The sequence below is a fragment of the Agelaius phoeniceus genome, chromosome 20 (assembly GCF_051311805.1).
Source record: "Agelaius phoeniceus isolate bAgePho1 chromosome 20, bAgePho1.hap1, whole genome shotgun sequence".
Lineage (NCBI taxonomy): Eukaryota > Metazoa > Chordata > Aves > Passeriformes > Icteridae > Agelaius > Agelaius phoeniceus.
Genome location: NC_135284.1, coordinates 5,192,798 through 5,216,369, shown reverse-complemented (window position 1 = coordinate 5,216,369; position 23,572 = coordinate 5,192,798). Strand labels below are relative to the sequence as shown.

Here is a 23,572-nt window from a genome sequence, read left to right as displayed (position 1 = left end):
GGAGGGGTGGAAGCGCTGGATGGGGATGGAGATGGGGCACAGGTGGTGATGCCCAGCTGGGCAGCAGGGCTGAGGGTGAGCAGCAGGTGCAGGATCAGCCAGGCTCAGCGTGGCAGGACAGAGTGCCAGCACCACCCGCAGGGGACAGGCGGGGGGACATCCCCGAGGGACCGAACGCCACCAAATCCCCCGGGTGCCGAGGCTCCGGCGGGAATCCCTCCCCGGGGATGCCCCCGGCCGCCTCGGGGGTGCCGCCCAGCCCGGCCCCTCCGTGCCCGGCCCCATCCCCGCTGCCCCGGCCCGGAGCATCCCCTGCGGGGCGTGCGGAGCCCCCGGCCCGCGGGGAAGGAAGGACGATCCAGCCCCGTCCGGCTGCGGCTTCCTCCGCAAGCCCTGCCTCGGTGCACGGTGCCCGCCCCCGGCCCTCCCCCGGCTCTCCCCGCTCCGAGCGCCCCGAGCCGGCCGGGCCGAGCCGAGCCGAGCCGCGCCGCCGCCGGGGGAGCCCCCTGAGCGCAACAGTTCCCCCCAAGCTGCAGCCGCCGCCCCCCGCGCCCGGGGGAACCCCGGGGGAGCCCTCGGCACCGGGAGGAGGCTGCGCGGAGGAGCCGCCGCCGCTGGGCTGAGGCAGCGCCCGGAGCTGCCCGGAGCTGCCCGGATCCGGCGGTTCTGCCTCTGCCGGCGATGGAGCGGAGCGGAGGGGCCGAGCCGCGGCTCCTCCCGGCCGGGCGCAGCCGCCCCATCCTCCGCCTGCGGGAGTGGAGCCGCCCCGCCGCCGGGCAACGACCCCTCCGCTGAGCCCCCCCGGGCATCCTCGGAACCTCCCGAGCCTTTGTGCAGCCCCCAGACCCCTTTGTGCAGCCCCCAGCCCTTTGTGCTGTGCCCCCACCCCAGGCTCGCCGCCCCTGTGCATGCGGCCCCGGGCTGCGGGAGCCGCTGGCCATGGGCACCAAGCAGACCAAGGGCTGCCAGCCCGGCAGCGCCGGGGAGAGCCCCCCGGGCCACCACCGCAAGAAGGCGGCCCCCAGGGAAAGGGGCGATTTCCTGGCTTCCCTCGTGGCCAAGTCGGGCGAGAAGTTCGGCAAGGGCGCCGGCCCCAGCTTGCCCCCGTACCACCGGAGGATCTGCATGATCCAGGACATGCTGCTGCTGGTCAAGCAGGGCAGGCAGGAGGAGGCCACCGAGCTGCTGAAGAACCTGCGGCAGGTGAGTGAGGACGGGCGGCTTTCTGCGGGGGAAGGGGCTGAGCTGGGGAAAAGAGAGCCGGAGAATAACTCGTGCTTTGCTTTCGGTGGCAAACAGCGGCCACGCTCCGCTCCTGCGGCTCCGACTGGCGTGGAGTAATTTTGGGGAAGTGGCCGGGGAGCTGCGGGGTGCTCAGGGTGTCACAGAGGGGGAAATACCCCCAGGGAGGGGCTCGGCGGTGTCTGCAGCCAGCAAACGCTGCCGGGTGTGTTTTACCCTCTTCCCTTCCTTGTGGCTCTGGGGTTTGCAGCCTGCTCCGAGTGGTTCCCACTCAACTTTCCAAAAGTTTGGTGTTTCAAGCAGCTCCGGAAAAGCGCCGAGGCAATTGGAGCTGGCAGCTTTTGAGAATCAGCTCTTTTCTTGCTGGCTCAGAAATACCCAGAGCTGGCAGCGTTGCTTTTTTATCTTTTTGGCGCACAATCGCCTGGTGGAGTTTTGCTGGTGTTGACTGGAGCTGGGAGAAACGAGAAGCTCTGGGGGAGTGGAGAATTAATTGTAGCGAGCCCGAGACCTTTTGCCTTGAAAAATCTGTTTGAGCTGGGCATTAGCTGGGAAGCAACAGGACGGAAAGTTGCTGTGAGCAAACAGAAAAGCAAATTAGCATTTAATCTTTTCCTGCTGATAGGTGCTGATAAAAACACCCGAGTGCTCTGGGCGTTTTCAAGGCTCTGAGGAGCAGCGAGTTTTCCATGCAAACCTAAAGCAGATCCATCTCCCAGCTCGGGTTTTCTCCCTCGGCTGCTCGGTGTAACCAGTTCTGCCAGCCGGGGAAAAGTTGTTCAGATCTCAGCTGGGCACGGGGAGCTGCTGTCTTGCCCCATAGTCTGTCCATGGGACTGCTCCAGTCTGGTTTTCTTTGGGGATTTTGTGTTTGGGGTTTGCTGCTAGTGGTTTTTTGCTGATAGCATTTCCTCCCCCCCCCATTTTCTGGTCCAGGTAACTTTTCAGTAAGTGGATGTGTTGTTTGGGGCATGTCCCCATTTAATCCATTTCCACTTCTCCCTCTGGCCTGCAGGTTTAGGATTATCTTTAGAGCAGCCCAGCTGAGAAATCCGAACTGTGTCATATGATTTTTCTTTTGGTATGGAAAACTCCCCACTTTCAATTTTGGGATAAAATACTTTTCCTGAGAGGAGTGTGCTGCCTCTCTGGGATTTGGGGGTGGAATTCCTTGGGACAGTGACCTCTCCATCTGGGATCTATGGGAGCGTGGGGGTTGAGTTGGGCAGCAGATCAGAGCCCAAATGTTGCACCTTCTCAGCCACGCCAAATCTTTATCGTTGTCGCAGCCCATTGGAGCTGGCAGAAGGGCAGGTGCTAATTTTAGAGGGTGTTTATCTCAAACACCTCCCCAAAAAATAAATCTTGGGGCCTGCAAAGTGCCAGGAATCACTCTCACGTTCTCCCTGGCTCCAGACTGGTTTTTCTCAGCGATGCTCAGGTCTGTCCTCACTCTCTGTGCAGAGTGAGGGAGCTGGCATGTGTCACCACGGATGCCCTAATGACAAACCTGGCCACAGGAGAACCCTCTCATCTCGCTGGAGATTGGGAAGAAAAAGCTAAAAATTAATCTTAAACTGCTGGGGGAAGCAAGGAACCTGTTACAGTCAGGTGCATCTCTGGCAGTGTCTCTGAAGAGCTCGCTCTGATAAAATATATCTTAGAGTGTCAAAACAGAGAACTCTCTGTCCTAGATACCATAATAGACTCCAAGCAGGTTTTTAATGAGGTGATATTAATCCCTGCCTGCAGGGAGGGAATGTGGGATGCCCCACTGAACAAATCCTGGCTGCTCTGGAGTTTTCCAGCAGCTCGATTTTGGGAGGGGATGTTTTAGGAGGGCATTGCTGGCTCCAAGGCACCACTGGGGCTGTTCCCACTCCAGCAGGAGCCTTCCAGAGCTGAGCCCTTGGAATGTCTCAGCCTGAAAGTGAGGATTTGGGGAGAAGGATGAGCTTCCTCCTGTGGAAAGGGCTGGATGGATGAGCCTGCTGGGGCAGAGACTTTTCCCTGAGCCATTTTTAGGGTGTCTGTGCTCCATGAAGGTGCTGCTGTAAAACTGGGCATTTTCCAGCAAAACTGGGGTTTTCCCAGCAAACCCAGTGACCTGGTGCCCAGCTCTCAGCAGAGATTTTTTTAAATCCCAGGCATTTAGGTCACTGGGAGCCTTTCCACTGACTTCAGCCCAGGGTGCTGCTGAGGCCTGGGTGACAGCATCCCTGCCTTTGGAGAGGCTCCACAGTTGTTTTTGGAGCAGGATGAGCCCATGGCCAGAGCTGAAAATCTTTGTTTTTCAGGTCTCTGTGCCATAACCCCCTGCCCTACCCACCCACTGCAAGACAGGGTCTGGGGAGCTTTTTTTGCTCCCACAAAAGGTGTGTTTGATAATCAGGGCAGGGCTGCAATGCCTTATTTTAAACCTGCTGGAGCAGGTCCTGCCCTTCCAGTCCCACCACTGGCACCAATGTCCACTGTGGCCTTTCCATTCCACCCATTTATTTAGAATTTATTTAGAGTTTATCCATCCTTCTCCCTCCCCTGAGGTGGCAGCGATGCTGTTTTCCTTACAGGCTCCTGTAAGGATTAATTTGTGTTTCTGGGAATGCCTGGAGGTTGCAAACAACTATAAAATACTGAGATGCAAAGTGATTTTTCTGTTTTGTTTTTTTTGGGGTTTTTTTGTTGTTGTTGTTTTGTTGTTGTTGTTTAAAAATATACAAAGCATGAAGAGCAGACAGACTTTGCTTCCTCAGAGAGGTCAGCAGTGGTCTCTGCTGTGGAGGCAATTTGATCCCACTGCCTGCCCCCAAAATAACACTCCTGTTATTCCTGCTGCCAGCAGCCATTCCAAAGGGTTTGTGCTCCTCTGGCACAGCCAGGCTAATTTAACATCGAGCTCCTGAGACACAGAATACTCATTTCTTTTTCCTTCTTTCTGCTCTGGAGCCCAAACCCAACAGTGCAAAATTCAAACTCCCCGAATCCCAACAAGTGCCTGCTGCTCTCCTTGGCCCAGGTGTTTTCCCTCAGGTGCTGCAGGGAGGATGCCTCTGGCATAAATGCAGTGGGAAGACACTGAAATAATTAACATTTGATTTAGGCTGGTGTTGGGAGTTGCCAGAGGCTTGCTGGTCACCTGGAGGGAGCTGCTGGAAGTAATTCCTGCACGAATAACTTGGAATTTATCCGCCATGAAGCGACTTCCCAGGTTCACCTGGCAGCATCTTCTCTGCTTTCCAACAAGGAGATGCTGCAGGGAGAGGCCAAAAAATGAATTTATTCAGGGTGTCCAGCACCTGGGACATGGGAAGCCACTCTCAGACCCCTCACTCCATCCAGGTGGGAGAATTCCAGCTCCACTATTCCCAGTGCCACCAGCTGCAGAGCAGGATAGGTTTGAACATCACAGAGCGTGGCACTTTTTATTTTGACTCTTTTTATTTTCTCCCCGGTACTGTTGAGTGTCAGTGGTTAAGGCAGCCAAACACTGTCAGTATATTAAATTCTGGGAGTGTCTCTCCTGCTGGGGAGAGGATTTGTAAAACAAAGCATGTTTTCCTCCTCCCTGCTGCCAGAGGATCGCTTTTCCCAGGCGAGATGGGGAAGCGCTTCCCAGCACATTACGTTGCACTCAAGGAATTTGCCATTGGTTACGTGGAGCTTTTGCTGCTCTTCTGGGGCTGGGGGAGAGGGGAGGAGGAAGAGGAGGAGGAGGAGGAGGAATCCAGCAGACCTGAGCATCATCTGCACAGGGCAGGTGAGCAGCAGTTCCAGGAATTCAGTGGGGAAAGGGGGGAAAAGCAAAGCGTGGCAGTAAATGCCAGGGTGTGGCCAAAGCCAAATGCCAAGGTCCAAGGTGTGGCACGGCTGGCAAGGTGGATTCTGTGCCCTGCCAGCCTGGGGTGGGCAGTGCTGGGGTGGGGAGGGCCCCAAATGGGCAAAAACACCACCAAAAATCCCATTTGCAGGGAAGGGCTGGGAGCAAACGTTCTCTGTGCCCAGCAAACATTGCAGCCCCTCCTGGCTGGGGCCCTGCCTGGGATCCCTGGGGTTTATCCCACAAAACCTTGAGGTTTATCCCACAAAACCTTGAGGTTTATCCCACAAACAGCCCCTGCTGTGGCTGCAGCTGGGCCCCTGCCCCATCCCAGGGGGATTTTCCAGCCAGAGGTTGTGGGGAACAAGACACGACCTGAGCAGCCTGGGAACTGTGTGGCACAGGGATGCTTAATTAATGAATTAATGATGAATATCTTCATTATAAGAGGGGCTTGACCGGTGGGGATAGTAAAACACCAAAAAAATTTTAAAATACTGCTGGAGACAGCTCGCTTTGGGCTCCTGTGACTTCCTCCTTGAGACACAAGAGCAGAGAAGAAATTAAAATATTTGTGGCTGGGCTCAGTGCTTGCCCCTGGCCCTGTGCACCCCAGCCATGGGGCAGCATTCCCATGGAAGCCATCCCAGGAACACTGGAGGAGCTCAGCACTGCTGAGTTTCCCCAAAAATGAGCACCTGGTCCCTCCTCCTGCGTGCTCAGAGCACCAGAGGTGACCCAGCCTGGGGTCTCTGGGCTCCTCCCAGCCTGTGGCTGCCAGCAGAGGACAGGGATGAGGAATTTTGCAGGATTTGGGGCTGTTTTTCCTCAGCTGGGAGCTGCTGGGGCTGAGGGAGGGCCCTGCCCTGGCTGCAGCAGGGCCCCACAGGGTGGAAGTTGGGTAACCCTGCTCTGAGAGGGGTGGCTTTGGGATGAACCCTCATTTCCTCTGCCTCAAGCTGCTGCTGAAACCCCACCAGGGCTCCCCACGCTGCTTTTTAACCCTCAGGCTGCTGGAGGCACTGACAACAAATCTCTGTGGTATTTGGGGTGTTCCCAAAAAGAGTTTCTGCTGCAAGATGCTCCCTCACTTTGCCTCTTCCCATCCTTCTGCTCCTCTTCCATGCCCTGTGGGATTTGCAGGTGGCTGTGCAGGCACAGGGTTGGGTTTAATGATTTCATGAACCCCCTGGAAGGTGGCTGCTGCTGCTGCTCCTGGGGGAAATGTGGTTTTGGGAGGGGAGAGGAAGGCTGGGAGAGCTGGGATGGGATATAAAGTGAGGGCTGGCCTGGGCTAGGCTGGCCTGGGCTAGGCTGGCCTGGGTTAGGCTGGCCTGGGCTGGCCTGGGTTAGGCTGGCCTGGGTTAGGCTGGCCTGGGCTGGGCTGGGTTAGGCTGGCCTGGGTTAGGCTGTGTGTAGCTGGAACAGAGATCAGGTCCTGCCTGTGCCCTCACTGCAGACAGAGATCTCCAAGCTGGCAGAAGTTAATGGTGGTTGTTCCACCCCAGCTCCTGTTCAGCACTTTCTCTGCTTATATAATAGCAGGAATGTGTCTTTTTTTTCCCCCCCCAGGCTCTGCTTTTTTCACACCTGATGTGAAATGCAGCAGCTGGGGGCTGCAGACAGCCTGGCACACAGCTTTTTTTCCCCCTCTATTTTCCTTTTTATCTTGTTTCAGGCTGTGAAAGCCCCGAGTGTGAGGCTGTCTGCTCTCCCTGGCAGCGTGGGTGTGTGGGCACAGCCTCCCTGCACATCCCTGGGCTGTGCTGGGGGGCAGGAATGGGGCTGGTGCACCTGAAATTCAGTGTATTGGAGCTTCAGTGCTTGGTGTGTTGGGGGATTTGTGGCTGTGGCCTTCTCTTAGCTAAGGGAGGTGGTTATGTATTAATATTCATTTCATTCTCCTACAAGCAGTGTGGAATTTTTTAGTATTCAACATCTTCAGGTCCTGGCCAAATGCCTGATATGATTTAATGCCTGATTCCATTTCTCTTTCTCTGTGTGTGTGTCTCAGCCTCCTTCTCCTTCAAATTTTGGAGAAAAGATCACTGCATGGTAAATTTAATCTTGCCTGTAAAAGGAAAAGCAAATTGTCCATTCCATTCCTCTCCAGGCCGAAGGTTTTAGCTCCAATTACTCCTGGCTCTGACCTTGCTGCTTGGAGAGCAGGAGCTGCTTGGAGCTTTCCAGCATTCTCAGATCTTTTCAAGACTCTTTATCTTTCAGCCTTGGTGTCTTTCAAAGGCAGAGGCTCTTCCTTTGTGCGAGGCTTTGAGCTCTGGAGAGAGCCTGGACAGGCAGCAGAGCCCAGGGGAGGGAGCTGCCTTTCCCTCATGCCCTGGGGTATCCCAGTGGATATTTCACTCCTCAGGGCCTCTTTATATCCCAGTAATCTCCCCAGGGCCCTGCCTGTCCTGCTTTGCAGAGCAGGACTCGGGTTTGATGTTGGTGGGGGAATTTCTTTATGGGATGTTTCTGCCTTTTCCAGTGGTCCCAAAGTCCTTGTTGGAAAACCATGGAGGTTTTCCTTGAGGTCTGCTCCTGCCCAGCCCTGGGTCCTGCTGCTGGCTGCAGATTTCAGTCCCTGGATGTCCCCTTTGTCCCCAATCCCCTTTGTGGGATTGTTTTCTGAGCAGCTTCCCAGTCCAGCTCCTGCTCCCACTGCTGCTGCCCATTCCCAGAGGTGCTCAGGGGTTGCATTTGGGGGAGATTTCAGCAAGGCAGCAATGTTAGTTCCAGTTCTAGCAGCAGTTGTGTGGAAATGAAGGTTGGTTCATTAAAGGAGAGGCTGAGCAGCCAGCCTGGAGCAGGAGCAGGGATCTTTTTGGAGGATGGGGATTTGTGTGCTGGGTTTTTCAGCTCCTTGCTTTCTGTTTAGGCACAGAAAGTGAGGAAATGGGTGTTAGGGACAGGACCTGCAGCTCTGTGGGAGCTGCAGCTCTGATTTCTACCCTCAGCATGCAGAACACACCGAGGTGAGCGAGCTCTGTCTGTCCCTGCCTCCCGCTCCAAGGACGAGCTTGGAATGCACGAGACTAAAACCTCCTTGAGCAGCTCCTGTGCCTTCACCTCTGCTTGTGCAGAGATCCCCTGGCTGTCAGAGCACAGGGCTTTGTGCCAGGAGCCCCGGTTTCCATGGCTGGGAAACTCCCAGAGCTGCCTCTTTTCCTGTCCCAGGGGATGAGCCTGCTCTGGGGCTGGGAGCAGATAATTCCTGCCAAGGCCAGGATCTTGGCACAGCACTGAAACCCCAGCAGGGGAAAGCAAAGGCAGCTGAGGAAGGAGAGCAGACTGGGGTGGGAAATGGTTGTTTTGGCCAGGGATGTGCTGAGGGTTTTTCCTGGGACACCCCTGTCCCTGTTCCCAGCCTGCTGCAGAGCTGCTGGTGGAGCACGGGGCTCCTGCTGGGGCTGCTTTGGGATTTGGGGCATCCCCAGCCCCTGTGGGAAGTGGGATACAGGGGTTGGGGGGTTTGGACCTCAATAAAAAAAATCCCAATTCCCTGCACAGGGATGAACTGAAGCTGCTGCAGCCTCTGCCCCAGGTTTGGTTGGTGTTGAACAAACCCCAGCTCCAGGTTCAGCCTGAGCTCCCCAAAATCAGGGCAGAGAAGCCCAAATCTCTGCAAAAACAGCACTCAAACCTCACCAAACAGTCCCAAAGCCTTGGTTCATCCCAGAACCCCTCTGTTTATTTCCATTTGGATACAGCTCTCCCCTCTCCAGAAAGGATTTGGGGGAAATCTTGCTCCCAGATATCTCAGTGAGATTCCTGGGCTTGCAGAGAAACAATTTGGGAGGAGGGTGTGAATGATCTACACTCATGATTTCCATCCAGCCAAAATCATGCAGGATTGGATTAAATCTTGATTTAAGGAACCCTTTTTTTTGTGTGTGTGGTTAGGATTTTTTGGGGGGTTATTCTATATGAAAGAGGATGTTTTCCTGTTTGCTTGTAAAAAGCTGCTCCTGCTTGGTGTAATTGGATACTTCCTTTTCTGAGGAGGGAGCCTGGTGTATCTGGGGACATTTATTTAGGCAGCTGTGTGGCTGGGTGAGGAATTTTGTGTGGTTTTATTCTGGTGGGAAATGGTGAATTCGGGGTTTGCAGGGTTGATTGATCCTTTTGGATTTCTGACTCGAGTTACAGGGAAGAGAAAGCAAGTTTAAAGAGCAGAAAAGTGGTTTTTAATGGTTTTTGATCAGTTAATACACTCAAAATATGCTGGATAGGAAAGCAGACAAAGTAAATGTCTCAAAACAGATTTTGCATTTAAAACTGGTTGATTCATTAAGTGGAGTATTCATTGTGCATCATGAATTACACTTCTGGTCACCATAATTACAGATCTTGGTCTCTCAGGTTGAAGTTTTACTTGCAGATTGGAAAACGTGCATTTCTCCTTTGTACTTCTGATTTTTTCATCGACTTGCTGAAATTCAGCATTAAACTGGACTAAGTGAATGAAAATCCTTGAAATTGGAACAGAACCTTAGGATTGTGGAGTGAAACATTTGAATTAACTGAAATTAAGATGTTTTCTTTGTCCTTGTGAGAGAACCAAACTCTCCCCAAAGCTGTGTTTGCACTTTTTTCTGGTTGTTTTTATCACTGACTTCCCTGAAATCATTGGCAGCCATGTCCTGCCTACCTGAGCTAAAAGAGTTGTTTAAAATTAAATAATTTTTTAAATTTTAAAAATTAAAGCCTGACCAGAGGTCGGCATCAAATTGCTGGTTTGAAATCTGGGTGGTTTAAAGTATTCAACGTTTAAAGCTACTTTATACAGCAGCATTAATTGAATTTTAATATCACTGAATTGAAGTCTTGGGCAGCTCAGTCATTAATTCTTCCTTAGCAAGTTTGGGCATTTCCTGGTGACTTTGATGAGCTCAAATCCTTTATTTTTGGGTTTCTCTGGAGAGACTGAGCCAGCTGGGAGGAGCCCACCTCCAGTTTGGAGGCACATGCCAAGGTGGAGCCTCAAAGGAGCATCCAAATTCCCTGGTGCCAGACAGGGAGGCAAGGTGCTGTGAATTCTTCAAGAAAGATTTTACCTTCCAACCTTCTTCAAATACCAAATACCAGATCCCAGCCCTGCTCTACCTGATGCTTCAGAATCTGATGCTGCAAAGAAAACCACGCAAGCATGGCATGAAACATGGGAAAAGCTTCATTTCTTCCCTTCATCCCCCAAACTGACTTTGATACAAGTCAGGGCTGAGGTTTCCAGCTCCCTGTGGTGTGGGCACAGCACTGATTGAGTCTCAGGATGGGAAATGGGAGACTTTTGAGCCACCCTGCAAAAAATGAGGGTAATTTGCCCATGCTGATGTCTCATCCATTCCCTTGCCCATTTTTCTGTGGCTGTTTGGAGAGGAAAGCCTCCTCTCAGCAGCTCCAAAATCGATGTTTTATTGTGTGTGTGCCATTGCCAGGCTGTTTAATGGGGTCACAGAGTGCCTGGCCAGCACAGCTGGGCTGGGTGTGCTGGATTTGGGGGGGAATTCAGAGCATCCAGCAGGTGTGGAGCTGTTCCTGCTGGGTTTGGGACTCTGCCTTTCATCCCCTCTCTGGATTAGAGCTGGAACTCCTCACCAGGTACCCCAAAAGCACAGAGTGTCACCAGTGTGGGGGGGTCAGAGGGGCTGCCAGGGCTCCAGGCTGGCAGAGGGGAGCTGTGGATGGGATGTTGGGCAGGAATTGTTCCCTGGCAGGGTGGGCAGGCCCTGGCACAGGTGCCCAGAGCAGCCCTGGCTGTTCCATCCCTGGAGGTGCCCAAGGCCAGGCTGGAGCTCCCTGCTCTGTGGAAGGTGCCCCTGCCCATGGCAGAGGAGTGGGAATGAGATTAACTTTGAGGTCCCTTCCCACCCAAACCAGTCTTTGCACAGATGTGTGGATTTGGGAAGGGGAAATGTGTCTCAGCAGGGCGTGCACAACATCTGCTCTCCAACATCTCCTTTCTCAGCATAAAAATCCAGTCCTTTCCATGGCATTCTTCTCTCTTGCCTTGCTGCTTTAGAACAAAGGTGGCAGCAGCCCCAGGAGCTGCCAGGACTCCAGGTTTTCCTGGATTTTAGGATGTGTGCATCCCTGTAAAGGCCCTGGGGGCCTGGTAAACAACAGGGATGTGGGTGTGCAGCATCCAGCACAGCTCTGCTCCCACGTGGGGAGCAGCTGCTGGAGCTGTACCACTTCCAGGCAGGAATTCCTGGCATTTCTTGGCAGGAGAAAACGTCCCAAAGCTGACTTGTCCATGGCACTGGCCATTCAGTGGAAAGGCTGAGCTGTAGAACAGGAGCAGCTTTGGTGCTGCTCCTGAGCTCTCCATGCACAGCTTGATTTTCCCTCTGGTTTCCTTCCCACCCCATTGGTGTTCAGAGGAGGAGGATGGAGACTCTGGCCATGGTGCAAGTGACAGGGAAAGTTTTGGTTGTGATAAACTTCTCCATCCATTTTTAGATGTAAAGCAGTTCTCAGATGGGATGAATTCCCTGAAACGTGGTGAGGAATCTTTGCTTGGGGTTCTTTCATCTCTTGCCCATCAGCTGCTGTTCTCCCCAGCACAAAGAAAATAAATCAGCCAAACTCCTCTCCTGAAAGAAAATAAATCAGCCAAACTCTTCTCCTGAAATATTTTTTTTTTAAAAAAAGACCTTTTAGTTTTGCCTCATCACATTAATCAACTTTATTTTCCACGAGGACTCGTGTTTGCTTGTGTGCCCTCCCTTTGGAAGAGGGCAAAAATACAGGAGCCTGGAGGATTCCCAAAGGCAGGGATAGAGTGCCATTCCCCCAGGCTGAGATCATCCCATTGATGCCAGGAGGATGGGAATGACATTGTGCAAAATCCTGGGGGGACCCAGCACTGCCCGAGCTCCCCTGGGATGTTCCAGCTCTGCCTGACCCATCCCAGAGCCAGCAGGGAAATGCTGGAATCCCCATCCCTGGAGGGGTTCATGGCATGTGGGGACATGGTTTAGGGGTGGGTCAGTGGTCAGACTTGAGCTTTCCCACCCTAAATAATTCCAGGGTTCTTTATCAGGGAAAAGCTTCTCTACTCCTCATTTTTCAGAGGGAATGGAGGAGCAGAGGGGCTGAGCATCCCTCTGGCAAAGGGAATTCCCAAGAACAGGAATGAAGTGCACACAAGTGGCAGGGACCACGAGTAGGGCTGGGAGCAGCTGCTCCTTATCTCTTCCTGAGCAGGCACATCAGAGAAGATAAAGTAAAAAGGGAAAAGATAACACAGATTGAGTCAGCCTGGCTCTCAGAGGGAGCTTTTTCCAACCTGTTTACTTGTCACTGATGATTTTAGCCCAGCCTCTGGGTCTTCAGAGAAAACCAAGGGTTTTTTTCCTCCTGTTTCATGCCTTGCAAAAGGGAATCTTTCTTCCAGCCATGAATTTCTGGCATTTCTTGGCACGGGGAGAAGGCCCCAAGGCAGGTTTAGTGTCACTGGGTGCTAAATGCCACCCCACATCTCATGTGTGTGAGGCTGGAGGTGTCTGGTTCACCACCCACCAGTGGCTCCTCTACTCTTAAAGCAGCTCAGGGTCTGTGTTAGTCATGTTTTAATGATATTGGAGTCAGCTGCTCGTGGCTGTTTGAGGAATTCCAGCCCAGGGCTGTGGATGTCCCAGGGAAGGGAGCAGGGAAGGGGAGGCTCAGCACAATGAGCTCATCCTGCCTTTCCTCTTGCTCAGCTCATCATCCTGCATCAGGTTTCAGGGATTATTCAGTGATTGTAGCTGGGAAACGAGATTAAGGATTTGGTGCTGTGTCCTGAAAGTTTCTGGGGCTCTTCTTCCTCCGCTGTTAACTTCAGGAGGAGCTGCTGGTGTAAAAAATATCAGCTCTGGCTGCTTTGGAGTTGGAAAATCAATGTTCTGGGCTTGCAATGGCAGAACTGGGAGCAGGAGCTGCAAGGCACAGGCTTTGTTGTGGCACTGTGGGAATATCCTGTGGCCACAGGGTTCCATGGGACCCAGCTGAGTGCTCCAGGAGGGCTCAGGGAAGCAGGAGGGATTAGCAGGGTGCTCTGTTACCCTTGGCATCCCAGGCTTCTCCCTGGGGACACTTCCTGGGCTGGTGACACATTGTAGGGAATGAAGGGAATATCCCAGGGCATGGAGACAGGGATGCTTTGCTGACATTGCTGCTCTGGAGCTGCTCCCTGCCTTGTTCCTGGGGGTGTTTTGGTGCTCCCCCCCCCACAGCCAGGGCTGGGGAGAAGCCCCAGATGGGAGGAAACTCCTGATCCTGAGCTCTGCACGGCAGCTGTGACTCAGCAGTGGGAGCAGCAGCTTTGCCATGGATCCTCTCCTGCAAAGGGAGCTCCAGGCGTGGATTTCATCACCCAGCTCTGGCTCCTTCTCCTCCTGGGGCCACAGATCCCTCACAGCCTCCATTTCCAGAGCCACAGATCCCTCACAGGCTCCATTTCCAGGGCCACAGATCCCTCACAGTTTCAATTTCCAGGGCCACAGATCCCTCACAGTTTCCATTTCCAGAGCCCACAGATCCCTCATAGTTTCCATTTCCAGAGCCCACAGATCCCTCATAGTTTCCATTTCCAGAGCCCACAGATCCCTCACAGTTTCCATTTCCAGGGCCACAGATCCCTCACAGGCTCCATTTCCAGGGGCCACAGATCCCTCACAGTTTCCATTTCCAGGCCCACAGATCCCTCACAGCCTCCATTTCCAGGGCCACAGATCCCTCACAGTTTCCATTTCCAGGCCCACAGATCCTCACAGGCTCCATTTCCAGGGGCCATAGATCCCTCACAGGCTCCATTTCCAGGGCCACAGATCCCTCACAGGCTCCATTTCCAGAGCCCACAGATCCCTCACAGGCTCCATTTCCAGGGCCCATAGATCCCTCACAGGCTCCATTTCCAGGGGCCACAGATCCCTCACAGGTTCCATTTCCAGGGCCCACAGATCCCTCACAGCCTCCATTTCCAGGGCCCATAGATCCCTCACAGGCTCCATTTCCAGAGCCACAGATCCCTCACAGGCTCCATTTCCAGGGCCACAGATCCCTCACAGGTTCCATTTCCAGGGCCCACAGATCCCTCACAGGCTCCATTTCCCTGACAGAAGCTCCCTGGTCCAAGGTGTGTTTTGTGTCTGATCCTCCCGAGCTGCTCTGGCATCTCCACTGGGAAATGGAATATCAACAACAGCAATTTAATGGCCCCAACTGTCAAACAAAGCAGAAATATTTGGATTTTAGAGGTGGGTTGGCACCTTTTATTGCTGGAAACAGGATGTGGTAGTGCCTGTCCTATGTTCCTGCTTCTCCTTGCCTGCCCTCTGGGTTTGGGGTGCAGAGAGCAGCCCTTTCCCCTATAGGGGACCCAGACCCCACAAACAGTAAAGCAGAAAAGCAGAAAAGCTGTTTATTACCTGTGTCTGTGCAGCAGCCCCAGTGAAACCTGGGGTGGATTTCCCTTCTCAGCCAAGCACAGAGGCTCTCAGGCCATTTTGGGGTTAATCTGTCACAACTCTGGGGCTCAGGACCAGCAGCCACCACCCTCTGGCCTTTCTGGAGCCTGGTGTGTGGTGAAATAAAGAGAATTTTAATGGTATTTACTGGAAATGCTTGCTGGCTCTGGAGGGCAGAGCACTCTCCATCAGCCCAGCCTGTGTCCCCTGGGATCTCATTCCCTGATTTTGTGCAAAATGCTTCTTCCACTGCTCACTTGAGCTCATCTCACTCTGGGGTCTCCCACTCCTTCCCTGGCAAGGGAACTGGGTGGAGGAAAGAAGTTTTGCTTAACAAAAGCCTTCATGAAGCACTCTGCTAATCCAACCCCCTTGGCTCCAGAGGGATTTAAACATGTGCTTGTAGTTAATCAGGTATTTAAGTGGTTTTCTGACTTGGCAAGCCTGAGAGGAGCTATCCCAGAGGAGGAGGAGAGCAGAGCCGTGGCCTCCCAGCTGGAAGGGTTTGGAAATGGGGGTGTTGAGGGCAGCGGTGCCACTTTGGGGGCCGGGTTTGGCTTTCTGTGACTCAGTTTCTCCTTTTGTTCAAAGGCACCCCAAAAGGCAGTGGTTTGGTGAAACAGGAGTTGGGGACAGTGTTTGTCAGTAAATTCATCTGGGCTGGCAGTGGGGGCACTGGAAAGGTCCTACCAGGGGCTGCTGAATTCAGAACTGGCACATCCTGGACAGGAGACACCCAGGGTGAGGAAGGATTTTAAGGGAAATCATCCCCCCCTCACTCTTGGAAAAGCTGCTTGGGGAACTCCCAGCTCCATGTGGGGCAGCTCAGGAGAGGTTCCATGGAGTGTGAGGGGGATTTTTTCCCTTGGCTCATGGATTTCACCCCTGTGGGGCTGCTCAGGAGAGGTTCCATGGAGTGTGAGGAGGGAGATTTTTCCCTTGGCTCATGGATTTCACCCCTGAGCAGGGAGGTTTTCCCAGCTCAGTCTCTGATTTTCTTGCTGGGTATTTCTGCTGGGATTGCTCTGGAATTTGTCTCCACTTAACCACCCAGCGTCCCAGCACTGATGTTATTATGCAAAGTGTAGATTATTTAACCACACAAGGTTTGTTTTTTTTTAATTTATTGATTTGACATTGCTTTGAATCCCATTACAGGAATCTGCTTTATTAATGGACTTTGTCCATGCTTGAGATTAACTGGGGATGCTGGATTTGCAAATGAAAGAATTGGAATTCATGTTGTCCATATTAATTACTTGGGTGATGCTGGCTTCCTTGGGGAAACCTTTATTTTTATTCCACTCCTGTTGCTTTGTCTTAATTCAGAAAATGAGTTTGATGCTGTGGGATTGGGTTGGTTTTTCTCCTTTGCTGGAATTCCCTTTTAACAATTAGGAAGATGCTAAATGGTTTCATGGAATAGGCTGCTCCTGAGGATAAATTTTAATACAAAAAAGGGACAGGGAGCTTTTATTTCAATGTTTTGTTCAACCCCACTTCCTCCTCTTTTGCTTTGAGCTAAAATCTCTCTGTATCTTGCTCCTGCTAAATCTTTACCTTGCAAAATCTCCTAATTCCTGCAGTGACACTCAGCCAGATTCTTGTGCTGAGTAATTCCATTCTCTTTGCTGGTTAAAATCCAGGGATATGCCTGGATTTTGGTATGGCCAGGTATTGCTATTGATCCAAACCCATTTTTTCCCTGTGCTCCTCCCACCCAGGCTCCTGCAATGGTGTAAATGGCCAAAAAAAAAAAAAAAAAAAGTTTGGCATGATTTTATGGGAGTCAGCTGCAATTTGTTCACTTAAATTGTCTTTTTGTCATGCTTGCATTATTCCACAGCAGCCAGTTTGGAGAGTTAATTGAATATTTGTGTCTCTCAACGATGCCTTCAATTACTTCCATTGAATAACTCTGGGAGAGAGCTGTGATGAGGAATCACTGATGCTTATTTTCTGTATCAGAAATATCTGAGCCTTTATTCCAGCACCTATTAAAGGATGCCAAAACATTCCTGGAGTCTCCCACCCCGAAATTCCATCCTTTTGAAGCAGAGTTTAGCATCCATTGAGCATTAACAATGCATCCCTCCATGGCTAATGCAATAATAATCAGCTCAGGGCTTGGAGGTGGGAGCAGCTTTCAGAGAGCAGTTCTTGGGTTGCAGCCTCTCATTGTGTGTGCAGGAGTGGATTGATTTCTGCTGGGTCCAGGAGGCTTCCAGGTGAGGCAGGAACATCATTATTGATGCTGCAGGTTCTGGGGGAGGGTGTGGGAGTGTTTCCCAGGGCTGGGCATCAAAACAAAACCCCTGGATAGCCGTGGGCAATCCCCACCTCAGGATTTTTGGCTGCATTGATCAATCCCCCAATATTTTCAACTTTTTTTTTTTTCCCCTATTGTTGGATTGCAACAGCTCTGCTGGCTGAGGAGGGCAAGGGGAGCCATCAAAAGCAACATTTTTGGAGTGGATAAAAAAGCAAATGTGTTGTTTCAAGTGAGATTTGCAATTCCTTCTGTTTGTGCCTGCTCCTGGGAACAGCAGGTCAGGATGGGCTCAGAGAGGGCTTTTAACCTGCTGTACATCAGGAGACCCACGCTGGCCTCCTCCTGAAGCCTCTCCTGGTGACAGCTGCTGGGCCAGGACCATAAATCCTGATTCCTGCCTAGGCAGAGCCTGGCTTGGAATTAATGGCAGAGCCTGGCAGCTCGGGCAGGGTTGTGTTAATTGTGAAGGGAGGGCAATTTGGAGAAGGTGCCTGGATTGGAGGAGTGGGAGGGGAGGACCCCCAGTGTCTCATTTGCTCTGTTAGACCCGGGCTGAGCTTTCCTGAGCTTTTCCTCCATCCCATCAGCCAAAGCTCAGCTCCAGCAGGATCCAGGGTCCTGTCCCAGGCACAATCCCTGACAGCAGCTGGGGACCATCTGGCCCAGCTGCAGAGCATCTGTTCTGCCATGCTGGGCTCTCCTCAGCCCAGTCCTGCTCCTTCCCTTGCTGGGATCCCTTCCTTCTTCCCTCCCAATTCCCCTGAACTCAGAGGACCTTCATCACCTGTGAGACCCCTGCCCCTTCCCCATTTTATAAGCTACAAGAATGTAAAATTTGGTGGATGATTGGTTGACGATTTATGATCCTGATTTATATTTTTGTTTGGTTTTTTTTGGGGAGGGTTAGTTCTGGGGTTAGTTTCATGTTTGTTTTGGGGTGATTATGGAATGATGATGACAGTTGGTTATTGTTTTTGATACTAGGAAATATAGAGGAAGGTTAAGTGGAAGTGTATTGGTGATAAGTGATTTGGATAATGTAGGGATATAGGTTTAACAGGAGTGGTGACACCAGAGTCACCTGGGGAAGGACAGGGGGTGGCAGGATGGACAGGCAGCACCAGCCTTGGTGCCTGTTTGAGTCATCCCTGAGGCTGGGCCATCTGGGTGAGGCTTTTTGGACTCTTTTCCCAGCAGAGATGTTTGCAGGGCTGTGCAGAGCTGGGGTGTCTGGCTCACAGAATGCTGGACATGGGGGTGAGGAGCAGACTGCACCAAGGGCTCAGTGTTGATCCAACAGCTCCCATCAGCTGGAGGGGGTGTGGGGAGCCTGGTGTGTGGTTCCCAGCAGGGAATTGTGTGATTGGAATGTGATTGGAATGCTGCTCTTGTGCCAGGAGCTGTTCACTTGCTGCAGGCCCAGACACCGGGGCGGTCTCACACGGGCAGTGGAAACCATGAGGGCGAGTGATTGCTCCTCATCTGACAGTGCCATCCTCTACTTGTGAACCTCTTCCCCTTTCCTGCAAGGATCCCAGTTCTGCTTTTCTCTTTTGTTCCTGTAAATACTTATTTTAGGGTTGTTAGTGGATTTACTGCTTGTGAGGGCAGGGCAGGAGAGCTGCACACACACATAAAAATCTTCAGTGGCCGTCAGGCATCTCCTGTCACCTCCCAAGGACAAGACTTGTCTGAGCCTCGGGTTACCTCTAAAAAAAACCATGGGGTGCTGAAGCAAATCATAAAAATCTAACTAATATGGATGGGTGATCAGCTGCAGAACAGATGGGGCTGGTTTGGGCTGGGAGAGGGGGCAGGAAAACCAGGCAGAGCTCAGTGCTCACTGTGCTGGGAAACAAAGGTGAGAGCAACACGAGGGGGATTTTCCTGCTCCAGCTGCCTCAACATTGAATGTCTAGGATCAGCTAATTAGAGGGGCTTTTCTTGGCAGGTAAATGAGAGAGACAAGCTCATCCATGGACTGAGTCAGCCCAGCTGTCTCCGAGCAGGATGAATCACCGTCCTCATATGAATTGACAGCACACTGAGCTTAGGTGGCAGCTCTGGCTCCTTCCCTGACAGGAGATAATAGGCAGCCTCTCCTCCAAGTCCATTTTCCAGCAGGGATCTAGAAGGCTTTTGCAAGTGGAAATAAGTAGTTTTTTTGCAGCTGGGATCTGGCAGCACAGTGTGGTTGAGGCTGGGGCTGATCCTGGGAATCAGCCCTGTGCTGGGGCAGGAGTTCCTCTGCAGCCCTGAGAGCTGCTGGTCACAGGGCCAAAGGGATGAGAAATTGAGAAATTGATGAAGATGATGAGAATTGATGAATTCTGCTCCTGAGCTGTGGTTTGGATACTCCAGGCAGCACCTGGGATGCTCCAGGAAGCTCTTTGGGCAGACACACGAGGATGGAAATGGCAGATTTGATTAAATTGGTTCTATTTTCATTTAATGCTTCACTGCAGAGCTCTGAAGGGGGGGCCCAGCAGCCAGACTGGAATTAACAGGGTGGATGTGGTGCAGGGTTGATGCATGAACCTTTTCCTTTGGGTTTTAGCCAGGAATCTGTGGGGCTCTGGGTGGAGCTGAGGGGGTGGGAGAGTGACCCCTCAGCTGTGCTCTGCTCAAATCCTCCTTGACCTGCAGCTTTTTCTGCCTCTTCCCTTTGCAGGAGGAGAACTTTGTGGCATCACAGTCCTTGGGAGGGTTCTAAAGAGTCCCTTGTGCCTCTGGCAGGCTGGGCTGTCACCCATCCATCTGGGAGCAGCAGGAATAAGTGACAAGTGCCACCAGGAGCCATCTGGTGCAGGCTCTGCGTGGCCAGCAGGGTCCTGGCTTGGGGCTGCAGCCCCAGCTGGAGCCCCAGCCCCAGGCTTGGATGGAAAAGCAGGATTTGGGCAGCTCCTGCTGCTTTAGGAGGGATGAGTGGATGAGATTTGGTGAGCTCAAGGCAGAGTTGATTAAAGGCAGTGGTGGATGGGAATTGTTGGGGTTGTTCAAAGCAAATCCTGGAGTCACCTTACCCAAAAAGAACTTCCAGGCTTTTCCTGGGATCCCAGTGGCTCTGTAAACCAGCAGAGCTGAGGCCATCCTCATGAAACATCCTCAGGCACTGTCCTGAAGAAATGTTAACTGTGATCTGGCCAAATTCCAGTTGCACTCATTGCCTTTGCCTGGCAGTATGAAATAAAAGAGCATTTTTCTGCAAGTCTCCTATTCTCAGTTGTTTATTATCTGGCTGGCAGCATCACATCTCTGCCCATTAATCCATCTCTCCAAGTTCCTCCAATTCCAGCCTCCTGGAGGGGGTTCAAGCTGCCACCATTTATTATTTGAGTCAGTCTGCCAGGGAAATATTTGCTGCTTCCCTGAAGCATCGACTCCCTTCTCTCTGTGCACCCTCAGTGCTTGAATGAGCCATTTGTGGCTCCCAAACTGATATTAACTCTGTGAAACAGAAAATACCCCACATATTTAATGCTGATTTTACTCCAGGCTGCTGAGTTGGACCTGAAATCTGCAGAAGCAGTTGCTGGTTTGTGTGGAGGTTCCCAGGGTGGTTTTTGGGATGCCCCATCCAGGTGTGCTGAGCTCCCAAATGCTGCCTGCCCTCCTCAGAAGTGCAAATTTGATCATCCCTGTGTGCCTGAGGGCTGGCTTTTGGTCCCAGAATGTGTTGTGACATCATTACCTTTGGGGTGCTTTACTCTTCTCTCAACCAGAAATCAATTCCTGCCTTAAAAATCTTTTTGGGGAAAGGTGGGAGGAAGTGGTTGGATGTTCCTCACAGGACACAGGTTGTGTCCAAAATCCAGAAAAACACAGGGCTGAGTCCCATCCCAGCCCTGCCTCTGAGCTCACCTCCCTCCCCACACTAATCCCACCTGCTGGAATAATTTTTCCCAGATAACTTGGAGCAGATGGATGGAAAATTGAATTAATCCTTCTTTCCTTCAGTGCCTGACTCTTGTTTACAGCACCAACCTCCCTGCTTGGAAATTCAGGATGCTGCCCTGAATTTTGTGGAGATAAAGGAGTTTTGGAAAAGGTGCTGGCCAAACCAGCAGCTCTTGGGATATTTGTGAGCATCTGTGATGAGGTTTTTTTGCACAGCAACCTCATTTGGGCAGCAATAACTCGGTGTTAGTGAAAACAACAACAGCAGAAGCTGCTTTCTCAATGACTCCTCACAGGGACCTGCTGCATTTCCCCCTAATTACAATTCAATTTGCAGTGATAAATAGTTTAATAAGCAAAAAATGGGCTTGGCTGTGGTTGGTTATGGCTCTGTGTGGCTTGGGGGATGCTGGGACTCAGGGAAACACAATTTGGAGCTTCCAAAGGCTCAAAAAAAACAACCTGCAGTTTGGACAGCAGAAAGGAATAAGAAGTTGTTTTACATGAGGGAAAGAAAAGTTGGGGGTGCAGCTCCCAGATGTTTTCCTTGGGTGATGTTGGTCTGCAGAGTGATGGGTGAGCTCTGAGTTTTGGGGGAAAAGAGCTGTTTCTGTGGGTTTTGCTGCAAGTAACAGCTTGGGCACAGCATCCCTGTGCCTCTCACTGGGCTTGGGGTTTTCTTTTCAAAAATAATTGGGGGTTTTTTTATACCTTTCATGGCTGTGACTGGGGAATTTCTATTGCTGGCTGCTGGAGGAACGCGTTACATTTATTTTCTGCTGGATTTTTGGGTATAAATTTGAAATTCACCCCTCAAAGTGGGGTAGGTGGTTGGGGTTTTTTGTTTTGGTTGTGGGTTTGGTTTTTTGTTGGGTGTTTTTTGTTTGTTTGGGTTTTTTTTTTTTTGTTTTTTTTTTTTTTGGTTGGGTTTGGGGATTTTTGTTTTGTTTGGTTTTTTTTTTTTTTGTTGTTGTTGTTTTTTTGTTTGTTGGTTTGGATTTTTGGGTTTTTGCCCTTTTTTTTTTTTTAACTGATAGCTTTACACTGCTGGATTTGCAGAAGTCTCCCATGGAGGCTCAGCTGGTTGGTGGCAGGAAGTTTTCCTTCCAGTGGATAAGGATGGATCAGTGGTTTGCCTTTCAGCTTCCTAAAGCTGGAAACAAATGGGATAAACTGCAGAGAAGTCACGGGTGATTTCAGTTTGAAAATTCTCCTTTTTCCTGCAGAGATGTTCCCATTTTCCTGCCACACCTGGACAAAGCACCCCAGCAGAGTTCAGGGCTTTGGACCCACTCCTGAACACCCCTCAAATCTGCCCTGAGGAAGCCATGCCTGGCTCATGAACCCCAACACTTTTAAACCTTATTTATTTAAAATCTGCACTTGCCATCCAGGTAGAATCCCCTGGGAAGAAGGAATGTGCTGAAAAAAAGTGACTGGAGCCAGCTGCTGGGCGTTTTCTGCAAAGGCAGTGATGGGTGATTTGCTGCTGACAGCATGAACTGGTGTTAAGTTATTAAATTGCAGATGAGCTCATCACTTGTCCTCGAACAAGTTTCAGCCTTCAGAGGCTTTAAAATATTGTGTGTGGTGGAAAAGAGATAATGCTGGTGTGGCAGAGAGGTTTGGGGAGCAGCTGAGAAAGACATCTGTGCCTAAAATACCAGGAGGGAGCAGGGAACGCTCCACGTGGAAAATGGAAAGTTCTCCCAGGAGAGAGGAGGAGAAATTCTCTGATTTATGAGCTGGATGTTCTCATTTTAGCTGAGGAGAAAATGGTGAAGGGTTCTGAGATGCTTGAAAGGGCAAGATGCTGAGCCTGGTTTGATTCTGAAGGTCCCAGTGCCTTCTGGTAGTGCCTGGTGTTTGCCACAGATCAGGGACCAAATCCAGCTTTTATCTGATGTTTGCTTGATCCTAATGCTGAGCTTTACCAAACTGGGAAGGTGACATCCATGCTAGAAAAGTGGGAGTTTCCTTTGAGCACCTCCCTCCACAATTTCTATTTCTTCTTCTTCTTGCAAAGGAGCCCAAGCTCTCTCCACAATGAGATTTTTTTTTTAAGTACAAAAATAATAATTTGTATAAATTTGTAAATACTAATTATTATAATATAATATATAGAATTTGTATACTATAATATAATTTGTAAATAGTAATTTGGCAGAAGCCGAGGGACAGACTAGAAATCAGTTTGGCCACTTGATTTTCCCAGCTGGGCAGCCTCACACGTGTGTGGTTTTTAACTGCCTCGGCTCTTTTTTTTACTAAATAACCTCTTTGCAGTCAAGGAGTTGGTGTTAACTCAGGCAGTGCTGCGGGGCTGATCCTAAAAATACCGAGGAAACCAGTGGGATAAACACTTGTCACCTCGTTTGTGGCCTGAGCTGTAATTGCTGTAATGTGAGATCCCTCGGGCTGTTGTGTCTGAAGGCTCAATGGATTTTTTTTTTAAGTGTAGATGTTTATTTTCAACCTGTCTGAAATCACAGAGCATCCACACCTACAAGCAATGTGCTTTCTCACGGGCTTTTTGGGGCTGGAGCATCTCTGAGCTCAGGACAAGCTTTAATTTATTGCACGGTGCCAAAGTGTTATCGGCTTGTGTTTGTCAAAAGGAAATTCTTTGTGCCAGGTGCCACCAGCTCCATGAGAAGTAAAAGAAGTTCAAAAAGGAATAAAGAGAGTATTTGGGTATTAGACACACGAATATATTTGAGGTGAAAGGAGCAGACTGTGTATAACCCTTCCCCTCCCCATCCCTGTGCACTGATGTGTTCCATACGGGGAGATCTCTAATAAAATTCCTCAAATTATTCAGCCTAAGAATCACAAACCATAGAAATCAGCCTTGGAGGGGACCTCAGGAGGCCTGGCCCAGCCCTGGGGCAG

General features: G+C 51.1%; 1 protein-coding gene across 1 annotated transcript in view; it reads left to right on the top strand.

Annotated features, from left to right (window-relative positions):
* Positions 1 to 334: 334 nt before the first annotated feature.
* The window catches only part of LRRC75A (leucine rich repeat containing 75A), a 57,455-nt gene continuing 34,217 nt past the window's right edge, over positions 335 to 23,572 (top strand). Inside the window, exon 1 of the mRNA XM_054647180.2 lies at positions 335 to 1,203. Within this exon, the coding sequence (XP_054503155.2) occupies positions 940 to 1,203 (264 nt within the window). The 5' untranslated portion in view covers positions 335 to 939. The remainder of the gene's footprint in view (positions 1,204 to 23,572) is intronic.